The sequence below is a fragment of the Acartia tonsa genome, chromosome 1, assembly GCF_053477335.1.
Source record: "Acartia tonsa isolate MP-2025a chromosome 1, ASM5347733v1, whole genome shotgun sequence".
Classification (NCBI taxonomy): Eukaryota; Metazoa; Arthropoda; class Copepoda; order Calanoida; family Acartiidae; genus Acartia; species Acartia tonsa.
Genome location: NC_137260.1, coordinates 3,133,918 through 3,146,626, shown reverse-complemented (window position 1 = coordinate 3,146,626; position 12,709 = coordinate 3,133,918). Strand labels below are relative to the sequence as shown.

At 33.6% G+C, this 12,709-nt stretch overlaps 1 protein-coding gene and 2 long non-coding RNA genes across 3 annotated transcripts; all 3 read left to right on the top strand.

Annotated features, from left to right (window-relative positions):
• Nucleotides 1-260: 260 nt before the first annotated feature.
• LOC145320009 (uncharacterized) lies at nt 261-2,945 on the top strand. Its single transcript, XM_080162482.1, has 5 exons — nt 261-300; nt 668-763; nt 1,273-1,349; nt 2,422-2,479; nt 2,887-2,945. Exons 1-5 carry the CDS (start codon nt 261-263, stop codon nt 2,943-2,945), a joined length of 330 nt encoding a protein of 109 aa, XP_080018608.1.
• A 1,143-nt stretch (nt 2,946-4,088) lies between these two features.
• LOC145329436 (uncharacterized) lies at nt 4,089-5,649 on the top strand. The gene is made up of 3 exons (XR_013882910.1): nt 4,089-4,172; nt 4,563-4,651; nt 5,598-5,649. It is a non-coding gene; the product is annotated as an uncharacterized LOC145329436 (long non-coding RNA).
• Nucleotides 5,650-10,149: 4,500 nt separating this feature from the next.
• Nucleotides 10,150-12,444, top strand: LOC145329384 (uncharacterized). Its single transcript, XR_013882893.1, has 4 exons — nt 10,150-10,234; nt 10,641-10,696; nt 11,913-12,041; nt 12,368-12,444. It is a non-coding gene; the product is annotated as an uncharacterized LOC145329384 (long non-coding RNA).
• The last annotated feature ends 265 nt before the right edge of the window (nt 12,445-12,709 follow it).

Here is a 12,709-nt window from a genome sequence, read left to right as displayed (position 1 = left end):
ATAGTCCCTTTCATAACATCGCGCCTTATGGGGCCATTCTTCGTATTTATACAGTAGCTTTTCTCCTATTTCTAGCCCCTGCAGGGGGCTCTAACCCTGTGGGGCAATCACCTAACCCAATATAACCTAACCTAAAATAACCTGTAAAAAGACATTTTTAAATTACGACGAAACGCCCCTTATGGGGCGATGTTATGAAAGGGACTATTCCCGAAATATTTTGTTTCAAGTAAATATTGTTTAAAAATTACAGATTTATAATGGGATATTTTGTGGAAAGCAAAATAAGTCATATAAGAGGTAAAAAACAAAAATTAATGAAAAGGAATTACTAGCATACAGAGATTTGTGTTTAAATACATACATAAGCAACATATGATTTATTCCAATGATACGAGCGACGACCATATACCCTACAACTCACTTTGTCCATTGTCTAACTATGTTTTTTTATGCTTCGCCACTTAAGAATGTTAATATCCTTGTTATTATAAAAGAGCATCTAGGGGCTTTTAAAAAGCCTAAAACTATACCAAGACTATAATATAAAAAAGCTAAAAACCATCACTGGACCTATTTTAAGCTTCCATGCAGTGGAAAACTCAATAAGTTTAGCAGTTATTGAAATATTATGCTTCAGATATAAAACCTTACTACTTTATTATAGGATATTTTTCTGTAGGAGAGAATTATACTGATTATGGAATCTGGGACCCAAGCGTCTACATAAACCTAGATGCTAAAGCTGCTACCATCTATCTAAGTAAATAAAATCTTTTTTGCATTAAATATTAAATAAAACAAGGATGACAACATCCATAAAAGCAAAGCTTACCAATTAAGAAAATCAAACAAATGAACGTTAACTATATCTGGGACCCAAGTGTCTACATAAATCTGGATACTAAAGCTGCGACTATACATTCAAGTAAAACAATTTAAATTGCATTAATTTATAGATCAAAACAAGGATGACAACATCCATAAAAGCAAAGCTTAATAAACAAGAAAATCATACAAACGAACGTTAACAATATATTGGATCTAAGTGTCTACATAAACCTAGATGCTAAAACTGCAACCATACATCTAAGTAAAATTTGAATCAATTATTAGATTTAGACAAAAGCAAAGCTTATTAGATAAGACAAAAACAAGCAATACGATGCGATTAATAACTATTCCAGTACGGCTTCGAAACCGATTGATATCCGCTAGATTAAAACCGGTTCTCCGATAAATAACTAATATATATTTTTTATTGATGTTTAGTGAAAAAAGTGTGTTATACAATCATTGTTCCAGTCTTCATCTTTCTGGGAATAATTGGAGCAATTCTAAATCTAGCTGTAAGTAATCATAAATCAGGGAGGGAGGGATGGGACAATAGACTGTAAGTTACACTGGGACCCAAAGTTTTTTGATTGCTCAAAAACTTTGGGAACGTTCATAAAATTTGTTTGATCCATAACTTACAGCGTCTTAACTTTTCAACAAACAATTTAACCATCAATGGGTATGTACATAAATTTATCGTCCATTGTCTTATCCCTTAACATCCCTGATTGCTAGAAAACAAGGATAAATATACCCATAATTAGTGTTGCAACCATAAACTCACTTTAACAGGAATCTAAAGGGATAAGACAATGGCTGATAGGTTGATGTACATACCCAATGATAATACACAAAAGTATCACTTCTATAAATTACAATTTTTGGTTAAAACGTTTGCACACTCAACTAAATGAACCAACCAATCAAAATTCAAGTAAAAACCTCAAGATAGTAAAGAAGAGAAATAAGGAAACCTTAATTTTAAAGTGCAAGAATAAAAATATATCCTAATAATACTATAATATTACACTTGAAATCTAAAAAAATCAATCAATTATAATACAGAAATGGTTAAGCTTGATGTTTAAAACATATCCAGAGAATATAAAATTATCTAACAATCAATACATCGAGCGTGGATCTCTGAGTATTAGACCGACTCAAAATGCAAAAATTTTTGGCGCGCAATTCTTTTTTGATATGATGACTATTGATACCAAAAAAAGTGTTCTGGTAGTTTTTTTTCAGCAAAATCGAATTTGACATATTGCTGAAAAAAAGCTGCCAGAATACTTTTTTTGGTATCACTGGTCAATATATCATAAAAGGAATAATTCTGAGTAGGTGTACTGAGTATTTATGTACTATTCTGGGTCTAGACTAACAGACTGTGTGACACAGAAAGACAAACGCACTTACGGACATGCTTGTGCCATTATGTAGCTGCGCTAAAAATGAATGTTTTTTTCTTCGCATCCGATCAATATTCGCAATATTAAAACTGGTTCTGTGCCCCTTGGGTGCAAAAAAAATAGGATTAAATCTTTTAATTTTTTCTATCCGCTGAAAAATTTCTATATTTAGCTAATGAGAGGTAGTGGATTTGAAAGCAGAACTTTTATCTACCTCCGTGCAATTTCAGGTTGTTACAACGAAGCTCATCTATAAATATATATGTCTGCCTGTCTGTCCGTTCGTTCATTAGTATGCAAATAATTGTCCGATTTTTTTTGTAAAAATTCATATTCCAAAGATAATTCTGTGACTCACTTTGTATGTCAGTTTGTCCATTACTATTATGAGAAAATGAAAAATGTAAAATGTGAATTTTTCACTTCCTGTACTATTATACAAAGTAGTAAAGTTTTTTGTCTGTAGTTTAAGATTTCGATAACTACTGGACCGTTTCAGTTCTCTAATTACAAGTATGAAATAGGTCCCGGGTTGGTTAAAGGCTATTTCATTTTTAAATTTATGTCTTTCCCTATGCCTTCGAAAATGGAGTTTATTGACAATTGATCTCCGAAATGAAAATATCTTTTTTTTCAGTTTCAGATTTGTGTTTCCTTTCTTGGTCGATTCTATGGATTTATTCTGTTTTCACGTAAGAATTAATATTTAGTGCAAGGCTCGGCAGCCGTCATTGTTCCAATTTTAAATCAGCCTAAAAAGATTACTTACCATGGAGAAGGGATATTTGACACAAAAGCCATTCTGGCCTACTTGAAAAAGTAATTTTTAGCAGACAAAATTTTTGTTTCATATTTAGTCTCAACGATATAATTTGTCGAAAGATCCAAAGAAATTTAAAATTTTATTGCTAACTTATTATGCATGGATTAAATGAAATAATTAACTGCTATATCTTACGAAAATGCGTACACGTTCAAACCAACAATATGGCCGGACTTTTTCTAAATTATCTTCTTAGAAGACGATTTCCTAATAAGTGATATAGATCTACTTTACTTATTACAAAAAGATTGATATGTATTTTGTATAAATTATATATGTTTGTCCAAGGAAGTCCAATGGGGGGGGGGTTAAAGGGGTGATAACCCCCCCATTCAAATAAATTTGTGCTTGGACGTCCTTCCCTATATGATAAAAAGATTAACCCCACCCCCAAATGAAAATTTTTAATTCCCCCCCCCCCCCAAAATGAAAAAGCTTGGACGCCCTTGTGTTTGTCTGTTATACAATATCTTATTACCTTATCCCTGCACTTTAGGACAGTAGATGATAATGAGCCTCTTCTGTTTATAAAGGTAACTATGATGATAACATCCATAAAAGCGAAGCTTCTTGAATTTATTGACAAACATTGGCTCATTGCTTTATAAATTTATGTCCCAACCCTTAAGAAAATAGCTTCAAACCACCACAGGACCAGAAAGTATATTCCCTGATGAGTACAATCCAATCTGTTTGTCAGTTACCGAGATCTTAAGCTTCATAAGATATTATAATATTCCTTAGGTGCCTAACAAAAGTTGATTTGGAAATAAATAAAAATTTTAAAATGGCATTACTACTTTGATTAATAAAACGAGCGGTTACGTCTCTAGATTTTTCTACAGGCACTTAATATTTTTTGGATTTTTAATCTAGGGGCTATTATTCTTTAAAGGGTGAAGGTATCCTACCAATAAAAAACCTTACTTGGAACTTTAATAAGCTGAACGGTTCAGGAGAACCACATGGGTTCGGCGGTTAGCAGATAGACATCCTGTTACTTTTATATAATGATGTATTTAGACCTATATAGAAAATGGATTGCTGAACAGCCTTTTGGGAACTTCTATTTTCCTTATAATAGCAGTTACTATTGACAGGTAATGCTTTGAAACCGATTAATATCCGCTGGATTAGAACCGGTTCTCAAATATACTGAAAAATTGTGTATAGTATCGTATTACAGATAATTTTTTTAAATATTAAATTATTACCAGTTTTGTTAGCCCGGGCCTTCGTCCTCTTATTGAAAACTCTCATTTAACCCCCTTAAAAATTTTAAGAAAATACATTAGATTACCCCCTCCCTAAACCTTGCATACCCCTCATTTATTTTACTTCTATAAATAAAAAGCTTAGAAATCCCTGGCACCCAATTTATTTTGAATTTAAGTCAATAGGAGTGGGGAGTAAAAATATTGACTGCACTTAGTGGGGAGGTTTCTGTTCTTTAGAAAAAGACCATTGATGATATTTTAAAACTTTTATAGATATGATGCCATCTGTAAACCATATACACCAGTGGCCAAGAATCCTGCATGGAATATTTCTGCCTACTATCTATTTGCTGCTGTCTTTGGTATGTTTGGGTTCTAAACAAGGACAATTGTGTTTTTAAGTAGCACAGCCCAATCTCCTCTCCTAACTATAAGTAATATATTGACCAAAATATGGAGATGATTAAATTTCCTCCACAGATTATGACGTCATACGATAGAATAACCAATGAGTAACACTGTAATTGATCAATGGTAAAATTTATACTGGCCTCTCATTGGTTATTCTATCGTATGACGTAATAATCTGTGGAGGGACTTTAATCTTCTTCCCAAAATATGAGGTCTATATTAGCAACCTATATTTACGACAAAATTCCACCTGTCATAATATCCACGTATTCTATATCCATTACTGAAGATGGTTGATTTATATAATCAACTAGCGGCTACGCCTCTAGGGGCACTTAAGGTAAGGGAGGAAAGTCGATATCTTGTGGTACAGACAGACAGACAGACCAATAGACATCCTGTTTCTTTACTATAAGAATACTTAAAGCAGATTTATTTCTTCAAGCTTAGTTTGAAGATTGGACTTGCAATTTATTCGGGCAGAATGAAGATTAAAGTAAAACACTAAAGGGAGAAAGGGTTAACTAACTGTATTTCCCTATCGCAATGACCTTGTGCCGACTCTCATTTGGGTCTTTGAAAATCAACCAATGGTAACGGAATATTATCACAGCCAATTGGCAGAAAACAATTTGCTAGCAGACGAATAAGGTGATTGAAAAAGGGATGGGTAGTTATGTACAATATGTATATAAATCTATACTATAGATCTGTTGAATGAAGTTACATACCCTTCTTAAAAATATGTATAAACCTTCCCAGGACCTAGAAGAAGCTACCCTGTAAATGAGAACCTTATCAGTTCAGTGGATAGCCATATACTTAGTTACACACACAGAATAACATATAGAAAGACAGACATCCTGTTACTTTTAAATATTGTTGTATTTGTTTCAGCTGGTTTTGTTGTGCAAGTTCCAAGATTCTTTGAGTATACAATAGGCAAAAAAGCATAAATTCTTTTAAATAATCAAAATAATTTGTAATTAATATTACATATATAGCAAAATTTATTGGTATATTTGTTTAAATTAACCCTTTACAGTCGGGCCCCTTGCCGCACCTTAATCGGTCGGGGGGGGGGGGCGTTCAACGCCCCCCTTATTATCTCAGTTCCTATTAGAGCTAGAGGGCTAAATTTTATTGTGCAAGTCCCCTGTTTGATAATGAATTTCCGACCTTTTATAAGTCTAAGTCAATTTTCGCTTCCTTCACCCTTTTATTTAACAACCTTTGTTTTTAGGTCTTTTTTTACTTAAAAATTTCAAACGGCTGTAATTTTCTTATTTTTGAAGCTAGAAGAAAAATTTTTTTCCAGAAAATGTTTATCTTTATGTAAATTTTACATTAGAAATATCAAAATATAAATTTCAGCGGCCGCAGCTGTACTTGGCAGCTGCCAGCCGCCGCAGTAGGCGGTCGGCGGGAAAACGGCGGCGGATCTTCATGAAATTTTAATACGTTATGTAGACATATAAGAAAAGCTTTAGTTTAAAATTTGAAGTCTCTAAGTCAAAAATTGCGGCCACAGGAGCCTTTTAAAGATTTCTGGAGACCTGGAGGATCAGGACCTGCAGGATCATACCTGGTACCTGAAAGTGACTTGAACGCTGTATATATAGATGTTTTCTATTCTTAATGTTTATTTTTTTTCTTTTTAAAACAAAAAAAAAACGCCATGAAGCTAAAAAAGCATCAACTTGTAGATTAAAATTGATTTAAAAGTAACATTTATGTTTTTATGCACCTTTTAGATACAAAATGTATAAAAATGAGGTAAAACTATTCCATTGCAAAGCTTCAAAGTAGAATAATACCCTCCGGATTGAAACCGGCTGTGAGTCCCAAATTTTTTTAGTGCCTATAAAAAGCTCACGTCATACGGGCCTACCCTTGGTCAATTAGGATGTAACCGGCCTGCCATTGGTAATTTAGTCTGTATATTGGCCTATCATTGGTCATTTGTATTGTATGACGTCATTTTGTCTGATTTGTTAAGTTAAATTTTTATGAATGTTTACATCCTTGTTAATAATGGATTTATTATTACTTGGATCTTAAACCAGACTATAATGTACTATAACATAGTAAAACTTTTAGCTGGCTAAATTACAGATCCACCCTCTTTACCCCATCCCCTCCTCACCTACTGGATGAACGATCCATTTCCATGTTAGCAAATTGACAATTTTTTACTTGTCACAATACCCACTAGATCTTTTCATGAAAATACCCTTTCTCGAATTTCATTCTTCTGCTAACCTAAAAAGTTACTTTAGGGGCCTAGAAATACATGTACAAAATTTCAGCTCTTTATCTCTACTGGTGACCTAGCGCCAGGCATGTAAAATATCAACAGATAACGGTAGCACGGCGGTTTTAACAATATCTCAGTAATGTGCAGGTTTTAAGCTCTTCTGCATATTTCAATTTAAACACATAAGGCCAAAGATATTATATCCAAAAAATCTTTTGTCAAAGTCTACTCTACACCTAGCGCCAGTCAGTTTTCTAAAATCATGCATTTTATACCTCTGAAAAATGAAATCGCCAGCGCTAGGTGTAGAGTAGACTTTGACAAAAGATTTTTGGGATATCATATCTTAGGCCTTATGTGTTTAAGTTGAAATATGCAGAACACCTAAATTCACCTTCCAAGCCATTCTCTAAGCATTTTAAAATTTTTTATGAAATAACGGGATTTCAAAACTGCCTTTTGAAAAGGCCTAAAAAATATCTTTTTTTGTCCCTTTTTCCACTGTTTATAGTTACAACTTATTAAGATATTGTTCTCAGTTAAAAAAAAAATTGGTGCTTCCAGCACCAAAACCGGCAAAAACAGGCAGTTAAACTTCTGTACCCCTACTTAACCCCCTAACAGACCCCCCCTTTATCTCGGCTCCTGTTACAGATAGAGATGTAAAACTTTTTTCTGGTGGTTCATGTGTATTTTTAGAGAAAATTACTTTTTCTAGTCATAGCAGTCAGACCGCTCCTTATCCGCTTTTTAGTGGCCAGCCTCTAAATATTAAAACTGCTGTAGAGCAGCCAATTTTTTAAGCTAAGAAAACCAAATTTTATGACGAACTATTATTTTTTATAACAAAAAAATACCTTTTCTGACCATCGCCGAAAAACGACAAATAACAGAAACCCCCTAACAGACCCCCCCTCTATCTCGGCTCCTGTTACAGATAGAGACTTAAAACTTATTTCTGGTGGTTCATGTGTATTTTTAGAGAAAATTACTTTTTCTAGTCATAGCTGTCAGACCGCTCCTTATCCGCTTTTTAGCGACCAGTGGCTAAATATTAAAACTGCTGTAGAGCAGCCAATTTTAAAGCTAAGAAAACAAATTTTATGACAAACTACCTTTTCTGACCATTGCCGAAAAACGACAAATAACGGAAACCGTCAAAATTGGCAATAAAACGGCGGTTGGCGGCGCTAAATAATATTTATCTGTTTATACTTACTTTTTAAGATATTATTCTCAGTTAAAAAAAAATTGGCGCTTCCAGCACCAAAACCGGCAAAAACAGGCAGTTAAACTTCTGTACCCCTACTTAACCCCCTAACAGACCTCCCTCTATCTCGGCTCCTGTTACAGATAGAGACGTAGAACTTTTTCCTGGTGGTTCATGTGTATTTTTAGAGAAAATTACTTTTTCTAGTCATAGCTGGTCAGACTGCTCCTTATCCACTTTTTAGCAGCCAGCCGCTTAATATTAAAACTGCTGTAGAGCAGCCAATTTTAAAGCTATGAAAACCAAATTTTATGATGAGCTATTATTTTTCATAACAAAAAAATTACTTTTTCTGACCATCACCAAAAAACGACAAATAACGGAAACCGCCAATTTCGGCGGTAAAATGGTTGGCGGCGCTAGTTTTATGATCACAAAAAAAGACTACATACAAAAGATAAGGAGCAGTCTGACCGCTATGACTAGAAAAAGTAATTTTCTCTAAAAATACACATGAACCACCAGAAATAAGTTTTACGTGTCTATCTGTAACAGGAGCCGAGATAGAGGGGGGGGGTCTGTTAGGGGGTTAAGTAGGGGTACAGAAGTTTAACTGCCTGTTTTTGCCAGTTTTGGTGCTGAAAGCACCAATTTTTTTTTAACTGAGAATAATATCTTAATAAGTTGTAACTATAAACAGATAAAAATATTATTTAGCGCCGCCAACCGCGGTTTTACCACCAAAATTGGCGGTTTCCGTTATTTGTCGTTTTTCGGCGATGGTCAGAAAAGGTATTTTTTTGTTATAAAAAATAATAGTTCGTCATAAAATTTGGTTTTCTTAGCTTTAAAATTGGCTGCTCTACAGCAGTTTTAATATTAAGCGGCTGGCCGCTAAAAAGCAGATAAGGAGCGGTCTGACTGCTATGACTAAAAAAAGTAATTTTCTCTAAAAATACACATGAACCACCAGAAAAAAGTTTTACGTCTTTATCTGTAACAGGAGCTGAGATAGAGGGGGGGGGTCTGTTAGGGGGTTAAGTAGGGGTACAGAAGTTTAACTGCCTGTTATTACCGGTTTTGGTGCTGGAAGCGCCAATTTTTTTTTTAACTGAGAATAATATCTTGATAAGTTGTAACTATTAACAGTGAAAAAAGGGACAAAAAAAGATATTTTTTAGGCCTTTTCAAAAGGCAGTTTTGGAATCCCGTTATTTCATAAAAAAATTTAAAATGCTTAGAGAATGGCTTGGAAGGTGAATTTAGGTGTTCTGCATATTTCAACTTAAACACATAAGGCCTAAGATATGATATCCCAAAAATCTTTTGTCAAAGTCTACTCTACACCTAGCGCTGGCGATTTCATTCTTCACAGGTATAAAATGCATGATTTTAGAAAACTGACTGGCGCTAGGTGTAGAGTAGACTTTGACAAAAGATTTTTTAGATATAATATCTTTGGCCTTATGTGTTTAAATTGAAATATGCAGAAGAGCTTAAAACCTGCACATTACTGAGATATTGTTAAAACCGCCGTGCTACCGTTATCTGTTGATATTTTACATGCCTGGCGCTAGGTCGCCAGTAGAGATAAAGAGCTGAAATTTTGTACATGTATTTCTAGGCCCCTAAAGTAACTTTTTAGGTTAGCAGAAGAATGAAATTCGAGAAAAGGTATTTTAATGAAAAGATCTAATACCCACGTATATGCTATATCAAGTTTTGTTATTATTGTTGGTGTATTATTTTCCAAGTTGATTACATTTTCACACTACCTCTCCGATTTTGGTTATACTCTATATTTTGGTCTGTTAGTTGGTACTTACCTGCAGGAGGGCAGAAAAAAGTAGCATAGTCTCTGGATGTCTAGATATCTAGCTATCGATGAAGATAGATACCAAAACCCCCCCAAAAAACACCATTTTTAAATATAATAGTATTACCAAAATCGAAGGGGTAGTGCAGAAAAGTGGTCCGCTTAGCAATAATATACATGTTAGTTTGTTGGTGAATACTACGAATCTGGACGATGCACCTACTTGTTCTTGTCCCATAGCTTTAGATAAGGTCAGTCAGTTACAGAGATCTTAAGGGATAAGACAATGGATGATAAATTGATATTCATTATTCATATAAAAAAATGATGAAAAAAACACACAATATTTGAGCCAAGAAATAAGATAACAGGGTAATAAAAGTTTGGGTACCAGTATAATGTACATTCTAATGTTCTCACACTTCATGGTAAAATTTATTGACCGATATGGATCTCATATGTCCTGTGAAAGTTACAACATTTGGGGGGAGGATACCTTCACCCTTCCAAGAGAGAAATAATTCTTGGAAAAAAATACTTTTGCATTAAAAAATAAAATTAAGGGTGTAGGTTCGACTAACCTCCCCTACTGCCCTCAAGTCCCCATAGAGGACTCTAGGGGCATAGCCGCTAGTAATGGTATATTTTTTTTTCTAGGAAATTGAATTTCCAAATCACAACTTTTTTGAAAGAACCAGGTTTGGTAACTGCAGGTAAAAATTTTATCTAGGGTCGGTCCGTCCGTCTGTCCTCCAGTAACGGATATTTCACTCGTTAATTTAGGCATGTTAGAATTGTCATATTGATTTCAAGCTTGCAAAGATGATTCCTGTAACAGTTAGAAAACGTAGCAAATCTATAATTATATGTCTTTTAAAAATGTGGTTATTTTTCAGATTTTAAGCTTTTGATACATTTTTAAATATTAGTTATTTTTTTTGAATATCGAATTCTAGAACGTTTAGGTCAGAATCCTGTAAGCAAAGCACCTCTATAATTATCACTAGTCTCGTAAAATGCGAATGTGGATATATGGATGTATCCTGTATTTAAGCAATTTTAAAAAATTATTAATGAAAATGAATATTAAATGCCGGGGATCTAAAGGGTTAAGATAAAGGCCGCTAAACTGATGCACATCCCCAATGTTTATACACCAAATTACCACCTCTGTATATTACAATTTGTGGTTGAAACGTTTGGACACTCAACTTGTTGAATCAACCAATGAAAATTAATTAAAGCCCCAAAAGTTGCTAATGGAACGAAAAAGAAAACGCCATTATTAAACTTTAGGGACCAGTGTAATAAACAGCCCATTGTCCCTTCTCTCTCTGATTAAATGCATTGTTACTCTTTATTTGCCAATGTTTGTCTGTCTGATTTGTTAGGCTTCGCTTTAATGGATGTTGTTATCCTTGCTATTTACAGAGAGATATGGGACTTAGTCTGTTTTTTACACTAGTCCCCAAAGTTTTACAAAAACGTTTTCTTATTCTTTAAGGATTGGGTTAACAACTTTTGGGATATTAGTGAATTTTGATTTGCGAATTCATTAATTTGAGTGTTAAAACGCTTCAAACACTTATTTTCACCTACATAATGGGTAATTTTGTGTATTATTATTATCATTACATCAATATATCTGAAATTGTCTTATCTCTTCAGATTCCAGAGGTGGATTCTTAAAAAAAATTTGGCCCACTAATCGCTTAGCGGGGCAAAATTGTTTTCGTGAAAAATCCACCAAAATCACATTACAAATCTACAAAAATTAAACAAAATCATAGAAGAGTTATTAATAAATGATTTTGTTCAATTTTGTAGATTTTTAATGTGATTTTGGTGGATTTTTCACGAAAACAAATTTGCCCCACTAAGCGATTAGTGGGGCAAATTATTTTTTAGAATCCACCTCTGGTTATTTAGATTAGTAAGAGTAACATCAGATGAAATCAAAGACAACATAATCTGGATTGTGTACGTGGTTCTGGCGGAGCTATTGGTTAGAATTATACCTGCCATTGTCCTTTCCACCCTCAACATTTTCATTATAAGGTAGCAATTCATTTTGTTTGTTTGATTTAATTTAAAGTAATGGATGTAGAAAATACCTCATGTGTACTATAACAGGGGTAAAATTGTAGTCAATTTGGCTTGCCAACATGGAACTCGTTTATTGGCCAGTTCGTTCAACCAGTAGGAATGGAGGGAATGGGATAAAAGGTGTATCGTTATATTGGCCCGGTGAAAGTTATGAAGTATAGTTACTTTTTCTCTATGCTTTTTTTAACAGGACGTTTAAAATATGAAATGGTATAATGTTAAGGGAAAATATAGAAATTTCTTTTCAGTTTATTAACTTATAAATGTTTACTTTTTAGAGATTTTAATGCTGCATTAGATAGAAGAAAACGACTACAGGAAATATTTAGATGTATATGCATCTATAGCTTTATTTGTGGATCTTTTTAAGAAAAACATTTTTAATCCATAATTAATTTATTTATAGATTTATTTAAAAATCACGAAACCTTGATAAATCTGTAATAAAAACTAGACACTTTGTTTTCCTTAAGCCGGCTTAAAAAGCCAAGTGGCTGAAAAAAACAGGAAATCATAGTGTACTATAGTAAGTCTATTAAGTAAAACTACACTAAGAATTCCTTTCATTTTTCTCACTTTTTCACAGAAATTGGCTTAGAAAATTCAGCCAATATTGAAAA

Bases quoted from the DNA above. Each gene is read 5' to 3' on its own strand.
- LOC145320009 (XM_080162482.1), top strand. From the start codon at position 261: ATGGGATATTTTGTGGAAAGCAAAATAAGTCATATAAGAG. The intron at 301-667 runs GTAAAAAACAAA...ACTTTATTATAG, and splicing joins CAAAATAAGTCATATAAGAG to GATATTTTTCTGTAGGAGAG. The intron at 764-1,272 runs GTAAATAAAATC...ATTGATGTTTAG, and splicing joins AGCTGCTACCATCTATCTAA to TGAAAAAAGTGTGTTATACA.